The sequence below is a fragment of the Priapulus caudatus genome, unplaced genomic scaffold, assembly GCF_000485595.1.
Source record: "Priapulus caudatus unplaced genomic scaffold, Priapulus_caudatus-5.0.1 Scaffold379, whole genome shotgun sequence".
Classification (NCBI taxonomy): domain Eukaryota; kingdom Metazoa; phylum Priapulida; class Priapulimorpha; order Priapulimorphida; family Priapulidae; genus Priapulus; species Priapulus caudatus.
The window spans coordinates 106,350-115,887 of NW_014577440.1; the positions used below are offsets into that span (position 1 = coordinate 106,350).

General features: G+C 41.3%; 1 protein-coding gene across 8 annotated transcripts in view; it reads left to right on the forward strand.

Moving 5' to 3' along the window:
* Positions 1-5,194, forward strand: part of LOC106809720 (Y+L amino acid transporter 2-like) — a 13,470-nt gene extending 8,276 nt beyond the window's left edge. For all 8 annotated transcript variants that reach the window (XM_014812897.1, XM_014812901.1, XM_014812898.1 and 5 more), the window contains exons 6-10: positions 1,331-1,434; positions 1,653-1,749; positions 1,992-2,141; positions 2,470-2,659; positions 4,712-5,194. In XM_014812897.1, coding sequence (XP_014668383.1) covers positions 1,331-1,434; positions 1,653-1,749; positions 1,992-2,141; positions 2,470-2,659; positions 4,712-4,836 — 666 coding nt within the window. In that variant the 3' untranslated portion in view covers positions 4,837-5,194. The remainder of the gene's footprint in view (positions 1-1,330; positions 1,435-1,652; positions 1,750-1,991; positions 2,142-2,469; positions 2,660-4,711) is intronic.
* Positions 5,195-9,538: the final 4,344 nt, after the last annotated feature.

The following is a 9,538-nucleotide window of genomic DNA, read 5'->3' on the forward strand; positions in this document are numbered from 1 at the left end:
ACTTTTGATAAAACGTATATTTTACTGAGAACGTTAAAACTGCACAAAAATATGAGAAAAACAACCAGATTTGAACTAAAAAGTGCATATTTTCACCCCTTATACAAAATCGGGAATATACTTCCGGTCGGGTCTCAGCACCCCCATCCTCCCCCAAAAAAGTGAGATGAAATTTAATTTTTCCATTCAATCTCCGTGAAAATTCAATATCACAACTCTCAATAGGTCTATTCTAATTTTGAATAAAGCAAGGATTTAACTTTCGTGAGCAGTGATAAGACTGGGGATTTTGAAAATAAAATCGTATGTATGGGGAATGCATCCAAAATTAACCGTCTGAGTTTCAGTAAAATAATGTCATTCTTGGAACGAGTTACAGCCATTTTACAGTAGATGTTATGTCACGTTCCATTTTTGTAATAATACATTAGGAGAGTATGAATAGCGATGACGTATTTGTAGATAAATATCCAGTATTTATTGTCTGTAAAATATTAAAAATTTAATATTTACTTTTTAAATATTAAAAAGTAGGGGGGGATGAAAGCCATCTCACCTCAATAAGTGTGGGAAGATATACCCCCATCCCCGCTATCTACGCCCCTGTCAGATGAACTCAAATTTGACTTTTGATATGCATACAAATATTCATAATCATAATCTTTGTTAGTAGTACTTTACAGGCGCCACAGAACGATTTTTGAAGTGGGGGTGCTCAATTTGTTAGGCTCGACAGTGGCCAATGCAGGTTTTCGAGGAGGGTGGTAAGAAACAGGCGGGGTATGCGGGTCCTCGCCCAGAAAATTTTCAATTCCCCATTTTCCTCCTGAAAGTGGGGGGTATGATTGTACACGCAATCCCCCCCCACGTCAATAAGTGGGGGGATGCATCCCCCCCATCCCCCCCGCAATCTACAACCCTGACCTGGGCCATCATCATTGACATTCCTAGCTTCTATTAAATTGGTCCAGGTAAAATCTTCAGACAGGCCAGCATTGAAAATGTAACCCATTATGATAATGGCAGTTATAATTAGGTGTGATATAGGTTGAAACAAATTTTTGGTTTTGAGTGTATTTTATAATTAAATGTTTATACAGGCCTACTATTCATCAATCTAAAAATATTCATTGTTTATGCTATGCTTGTATTTTTTCCTATATCCTGTATGAAAACGACTAAATAAGTATTAGCATACGACATTCTCTGTCGATCATAAGACATACTATATTGATATAAAGTCAAAATCACACCTATATTTTAATACAATTTTTTGTGTAACTAGTACATGGTTGATTATATTATTTGGTATATTATTTTATTGTTATAGCTCTTTGGTAAGAAGACCATGGGAGTCATGCATTGGATCATTCCTCTGTTTGTCAGTGTGTCAGTTATTGGAGGCATAAATTCATCTGTAATGTCCATGTCCAGGTAAAGTTGTATATTAAAACAGTGTGACAGTGAGTAGAAACGTTATAGAATAACTTCAAGAGCGTATGTTAATACCTAATACGCTCTTGATGACTTTCATATGAAACACAAGCATAATTTTGCTGAAATAAAATGGTTCACTAAAACAAACCTTTAAGCCCAATTAGTGACTACGTAGTGTTTTATGCTATTGCAGTGTATGGTTTTTGTTACTGTAGGTATGCTTATGCATCCAGCAGAGAAGGACACATGCCACGCTTCCTCTCTTTGATCAATGTGGACAAGCTGACCATGAAACCTGCCATTTTTTTCTCGGTAGGCTGAATACATATAGAATTTAAAAATAAATTAATATCAACATATACAAGTTATTGTTCTACCAAGTTTTAACCAGAGCATACAATGGGGCACTATTAAAAGAATAACTATGGTTTGTATATCTTTTTTGATATATCTCTGTTTGTCATCTGTGCCTAGCCTACGTATAGATGGACAATTATACGTAGCTGCCATATATTAATAAATAGTGTGTAGGTTTGAAACGTTGTTATTTTCAGGGCCTGTTGTCATCGCTTTATGTTTTCGTGTCAGGAGTATACCAGCTCATCACATATCTACAGTTTTTGTTTTGGTTAAACAATTTGCTGCTGGTTTCTGGAGTTTTGTGGTGGCGCTACAAATACCCTGAAAAGAATCGGCCAGTAAAGGTGTGTAAATAAAATTGGTCATGTGTGTATCAGCTAATTGTATGACATAGATTGTAACTGCTAATTTCTAATTTAGCAACTGAATGTGTGCCAACCATTGTTCATTGTCATTTCGGCCCCTATATGAGCTGACTTGAGTCTGTGTCTCACTCTATAATCTAAAACAGACATAAAATCTCTATATATATATCAATATGATAAGTCTCTCTCAAAACTGGGATGTATCAATAAATTTTAGTGGTGTTTGGATAAAGCTGCTTTCAACTCTGAGCTTCCCTTATTGTACAAACCATGGCATGTAACCGTCAGAACTGTTTTTGTTTTGCAGTTTCCAATCATCTTGCATATAATACTGTTTGTGCTGAGTGCGTTACTGCTTGTGATGCCATTTTGGACACAGCCAAAGATGTGTCTATATGGATTGTTCCTAGCAGCTATGTCACTACCCTGCTATGCTGTCTTTATAATGGAGAGCAAGTGCCGGCCTGCAGCCTTCAAGGCCCTAGACAACTTCAACGGTGCGTGTCACAGTTAAATAAATGTGAATTTATTGTCAAGGAATCTCTTGTAAGTCTTCATTAAATATTAACTATAGGTCTTGGGGCCATTATCCAGTGGCGTAGCTAGGATTTTCTCAGCGGGGGGGGGGGGGCCCGGGGGGGGCCTTACTTTTTCGGGGGTGGCAGAATATATAACTTTTCTTTGTATTAATCTGTTCTAACGGCATTGTTTTTAATTCAATATTTTTTTTATCAAGCATGAATTTTCAGTGGGGGGACACCTGCGGGGGGGGGGGCACAGAAAATTTGGGGCCCCCCCGTAGCTACGCCCCTGCCATTATCAGAAACGATGATTAGTCATAATAATTGTATTAGTCTTGGTCTTAGTAATTTTTTTACCTAGATTTTTTTCAGAAAATTTATAGTTGTATTGCACTGATGTAATCTAGCAAATTCGCTTGAAAGTCCTCAGTGTGGTCTACCCTGTCAGCACCTATAACAGCTGTTCAATAATGATAAAAAAAAATTATACATTGTAATTATCTTAATACTGTATTTGATAATAGGCGCGTTCACACACAAGAAAAACCGCGATGCTAATCGCGATGAAATACCGAGATAATTGTGTCGTTGTTCACACAGGCAAATAATCGCGCTAATCGCCGAGCGGGATAATTCTATTAATCGAACTGCGCATGCTCAGTGCCGGAATTATGCTCACTGCGCATGCTCACTGCTCACTCGCTTGGAATGATGGGATAGAAAATACCGGGATTATTTGCGCGAGCGTTCACACACGCAAATAATCGCGCTAATTCCAAAGCGAGCGTTCACACACGCAAATAATCGCGCTAATTCCAAATAATCGCAGTCAAAAGTGCGATTTGGAGCGCGATGCTGATCGCGATTATTAGTGAGTATTATTGCGTTCACACTTGTAATAATCTCGGTATTTCGATCGCGATGCAAAAACCGGGATTTGCATCCCGCTTATTCGCGCCAGTGTGAACGCGCCTATTATACAGTAAAAATTATATTGTTAATGAAAAACGCATTATCTTTATTCCTGATGGGATAGCAAGAAACTATTAACAATTTCTGACAATGCTATATTCTCATAACAGTCTTGTGCTCCTTCATAGGCCTAACTATAGTAGACTCCATGATCCTTCTATAACAGCATCCCACAGAACTGCAAATATTATAAGACATTGGCTTTAGAACTAGAAAGGGCAGTTGTCGCCAACTACATGTATCCTCCGTGATCTAGTATGAATGAAATATCTCTGTAAGGACGTAGAAGGTGGATAAAGTTAAATAAGTCACAAAGACAAAGGTTTGTTACACAACTCATCTGCCTGAGATGTGCAAGTTGAAGTATGTTAAAATTGGTTGCCTTGGGGGTTTTGGTACGCGACACACCTTCTCCCCAAGATGTGTAAGTATGCCAAGTTTGGTCGCGCTAGGTCAATTAGGGGCCGAGTTATAGAGCGGAAGGGAAATATGATCAAGGTCAAGGTCAAGGTAAAATAAAAGCCGCAGTGACGTGGTTTTGGTACGCGACACACATTCTCCCCAAGATGTGTAAGTATACCAAGTTTGGTAGCGCTAGGTCAATTAGGGGTCAAGTTATAGAGCGGAAGGGAAAGTGTCTGCGGCGGCGGCTGGACAGACATGAAACCATAGACTATTAAAGTCGGCGGATACAATTAAGCATCAGCATCAGAAGATTAGATTCATGAGCATTTGGTGTGAGATGTTATTTATGCTGAGAGGGTCTATGTCCCCCAGGGTACTACCGGTACGTACCCTGGTACTATCTAATATGCTGGACCGTACCTTGCCTACTCCACTAACGAGTCTAGGGAGTCGCCTACTCCATAACCCTAACCCTAACCCTAACCATTCCGGTATACCGGACCGTACCCAGGGTACGTTCCGGCAGTACCCTGGGGGACATAGACCCTATAAGCGTTATTTATAGCACTCGCTTGTCATAGATTGCTAGTTACACCATTAATATATGCTTATCGATCCACATCACATGGCTAATATTTTTATGAATTTCAGAGTGGTTAAACATGTGCATGCAGTTGATCTTTGCGGCAACATACGAAGATGAGGATGTTTCGAATGAGATGCACACCAGCATGGGCACTCATCCAGATGAAATCCACATGGAGCACCTAAATTGAGGAAGAAGTGGCTATTTTTGTATCAGTGTAATGTTTTTTAAAATCAATGTGAGAATGTTATAACCACGGTGTAGTATTTTTTCTTAGGGATATATTAGGTGATGATGGGTGTAACGTTTATACCAGTCTTTATAAAGCATTTAATACTCATCGGAGAATGTAGAGTTGTAGACAATGAAGATAGATGAAAGATTGCTTACAATGTAAAGAAAAATAAACAATATATATCTGTGTGGTTGGTATGATTAGATTCTTGATCTACATGGAAAAGTGTGCCTAGCACGATTTATATAGTTTTACATACACATGTTTACCCAATGAAGTATCTTATTTATTAACAAACTATCTTTACAAATTATATTTTGAGTTAGATTTTCTGTTTTTTATGTAATGTAATATGTTGTTGACTCTTGTATTCTACATTTATTGTTACATTGAATTAGATCTACATCTGTTTCTTAACCTACCCCGATAACACAGTCGAATGCAGTTTTCACCTTTACTACACTCACAGTGTTAATTAACCTTGTCTTTCACGACCTCTTGAATCCTTCATATGTTCTAAGCATGTCTTGGAGAGTTGAACGCAATCATCCCGAGGTCAACGACTCATAACTCTCTCTTTATTTTCATTTCTGCCTACTTTTGAGCAGAATCGGTGACACCGTTATCTACCTCTTGAATAATAGATCCGCCAGGTACTGCATGGGTATAAACCATCCATCGTCAATCTCCATCGTCTAGCTCCTAGTGTAGTAGCCTGTCTTGATGAAAGCTCCTAGAGGGAACCACTCTCCCGTACGTAAAAGTAACAGGTGAGTCAGTGTGAGCACGCTGAGATCGTTAACACTGCCTGACACTTCCATAAGCGGACGTCTATTGAACTTGAAGGTGAATCGCGAAGGAGTCCCGAGGGGGGGGGCACTTGCCTCGGAACTGGGTAAGGGGATGCCTCCAGGACCTTGAAAATCTGACCCTGTCGCAAACCGCTTTGCACCCTAAAATACACCCTGTCCCAATATACTGCACAAAAAAGTATACCCTGTTGCAATATTGCACATTTCGGTTATGTCCTGTCCTGTTAATATAGGCAGACATTAGTTCAATATCGGCCTGGTGATATTGGCCCAATATTGTTTTGCTATTATTAGGCCGATATTGTACCAATCTCTGCCTATATTGGTCCAATATTGGACTGGTGATATTGGCCCAATATTGTTTTGCCAATATTGGTTCAATATCAGCTTGATGGGTGTGTATCTAGATATATATCCCTGTGCCAATAATGATGTTTGGAAAATATACCCTTCCAGCGGCACGTTCCCAGTACCTTTATAAATGGGAGTGCCCTCCCCCCGGGAAGGAGTGTCTGGAGTTCGTTGCCGTCCATCCACACAGTCTCTACTCATGCATAACAGATTATAACAGCTTCCGTACAAATCTGATGAGCCTATCCCTCGCATTGCCGTAATGCGAACCAGATGGACGATTGAATATCCACTGAATGGCAATCTGAAGCATGTTCTCATGAATTCGGTCTAGGTTCCACTCGTGTATCTCCCCTCACATCTCTCTCGCTCACTCTCGCTCTCGCTCACTCTGTCTCTCGCTCACTCTGTCTCTCTCTCTCTCTCTCTCTCTCTCGCAACTCGCTAGGTCAGTCAGTCTCTCGTCTCTCTCTTCTCGTCTCCTCTCTCATCCTTCTCTCTCTTTTCCTTCTCCACTCTTCTTCTCATCTCTCTCTCTCTCTCTCTCTCTCTCTTCTGTGCCTCTGCACCCTGATAATTTGTTTCCAATATTCTTGATTTGATGAAGAACGGTTTCCTCTGACTGCGATGACATGCTCGTGAATGTAGGAATCAGCCATCGAAGTGGACACAACATTTTCCACTCCAGCACTGAGCTGCATGTTGCTTCGCGACGCTGTGGATGCACGTGCTGCTTTACACGTGTGAGTGCACATCGTGATGTGCACGTGCTTCACGTGTCGAGTCACGTGTCCTTGTTATACGTGTGCATTGCACGTGTAGTGCACGTGTGCTTACCACGTGTGAGTGCACCGTGTAGTGCACCGTGTGCCTTGCACGTACGTGCTTGCACGTGTGAGTGCTGGGCTGCACGTGTGTGGAGTGCAGTGCCGTGTGATTGTACCGTCAGTGAGTGCAACGTTGGCTTGTAAGCGTCGTATCTGCATGTGTGCTATGCACGTGGAGTGGCCTAATGCCTGTGCTTGCACGGTTGTTTGCCCACGGTGCTGAGTGCACACGTGTGGTGCTACGTGTGCTAGTGACTGTGGCTTGCACGTGTCTGCACGTGCAGTGCAGTGTGCGAGCGTGTGAGTGCACGTGTGCTTGTACGTGTAATTGCATGTGTGCTTGCAACTGTGTGAGTGCACGGTGTGCTTGTACGTGTATTGCATGTGCTGCCTTGCACGTGTGATGTGATGGCACGTTCGAGTGCAACCGTGCTGCTTGCACCGTGTGAGTGCAACGTGTGAGTGCATGTGTGTCCTTGCACGGTGAGTGCACGTGTGCTTGTACGTGTGCTTGTCGTGTGCTTGGTACGTTGTAGTGCAATGTATGGCATGCACGTGTGAAGTGCATGCAGGCTTGCATCGTGTGAGTATGGCATTTGTGCTGGTACGTGGACTTACACGTGGATGAGGCTTGCATGTTGTGAATTGATGTCTCTTACACGTGTGGGCATGCCGTGCTCTGCACGTGTGAGTGCCAATGTGTGCAGTGCCACTGTGTAACGTGCTTGCATTGTGTGAATGCACGTGGTGCTGTGACGTCGTGTTGCACTGTGAGTGTACACCGCTGTGAGTGCATGTGTGAATGCACGTGTGAGATGGCACTGTGGTCTTGTCACGTGTAGGCCACGTGTGGGTTTATGTGTGCTTGAGCGCGTAAGTGCATGTGCACTTGCACGTGTGATGTGATAGCATATGTTGTTTGCACGTGGTGAGTGCAATGCATGTCTATGCGCTGTAGCATTAATTAATATATATATATATATATATATATATATGATATGTATATGTATTATACTTTTTGTTATTCGATTTAGCTAATACTATCGCGAAGGTTTGGCAGCTTTTTGTTGTGGGACTATGTTTCGATATTTAGAGTCGGTTTTGTTTCTGTTTACAGTTCTCTAAAATTAAATGAATATAGGTAAATTATCAATTTATTGTTTGGTTTACACGCAATTGAATAAGATGTCCAGTTCAAAGTTCTAGTTTTTAGACCGATTTCAAGTCTAATTTGGCTCTTGTAGCATACATCCACTGCAGTAATGATCAATTAGTTAAGTGGGGAAAACAGTGCGGTACATCGTTCGGTTGTGCAAGAAAAGGGTATAATTTTGTATTTTTATTTGACCATTTGGAGCTATAGAACAAAAATATTAATATCACAGTTTATCGGCGGCCTATTTTACGTGGTGGCACAGCAGTTTACGTATTTTTGTACATAGGATATAATCCATTCCGATAAATCGCAAAAATATATTGTATTGCATGTAACACTGCTTATTTGTGATTCATCATTAGTTTATATTCTGTAATGCTAGTATTCTGATAATGCAAAACAGTATGATGCGTTGTCTTATCGTAATATTGCGAATGTGGGCGGATAGCTATATCAGTCTATCGTGTAGGCCTATAGTAAGGGTGACTAGATAACTGTGTTGCATTGCGTTATGTGAAAGCCACTGTATTTTTCTGTCCTGAGAAAAGCATGAAAAATGAAATCATCAAATAAAAATGCGAAATGATCCATGGAACTTTTGCAGAAATGGTTTTTTTTTTATTACAGTATAGTGGGAACTACTTGGGGGAAAACGCGAATGTTGTGAAATTATTCGAACAAATTCATTCTTTAGGCACTGATAAATTGCGCTTTCGATTCATCGAGTACAGTGAACCCCACTACAAAATATTGAGAATGTAATGCAATTATTCAATACGCCATAAATAATTGTAAAAATGATTTCCTCAACTATGTTAGTATCCTGTGTTTAACATCGAAATATGTATACAGTTCTAAATTACACATTGACACGCGTATCTTCTATCTTCAGAGAGTGTTAACAAACAATGGACATGTGTCTGTCTTATACTTAAAGAGTGACCAGGGCCGTAGGCTGAACAAATTCATTAGGGGGGGGCAAAGGGGGATCCCCAAGAAATCTTTCAAAAAAGAGGCGGCACCCACAATTGAGCAATATTTAGTGAAATGTGGGGATGATCACGCGCGAGAGAGCGACAGCGAAGGTGAGGGGGCCGCAGGGGCGTGTAACAGGAATGTGACCAAAGGGGGGACGAGGTCTAACCGTAAACCCATACTTTCGCTAAGCACGCGAAGGGGGGGTCTGAGGTAAATTTTGAATTACACCCCCTCAGACTCGTTCCGTTCTGGCCGCCGCAGCCACGCGGGTGGGGGGTCCCGGACCCCCGTACCCCCCCTGTACACCGCCTCCTGGCACAATAGGGAGTTTTTGCAACTTTTTAGCTTAAAAGGTGCAATCTGGTGCGATAAATGCTAGAGGTATTTTAACTCATATTGCACCGCAAAGCCAGGTTTTATGTGTTAAATTGGAATCAGTGGCGTGACTGACAGCTCTTTCGGTATGGGGGCGGGGGGGAGGCAAGACCGTCAAAAATGTACCGTGAGAAATTATCATTACACTGAAAATGTTT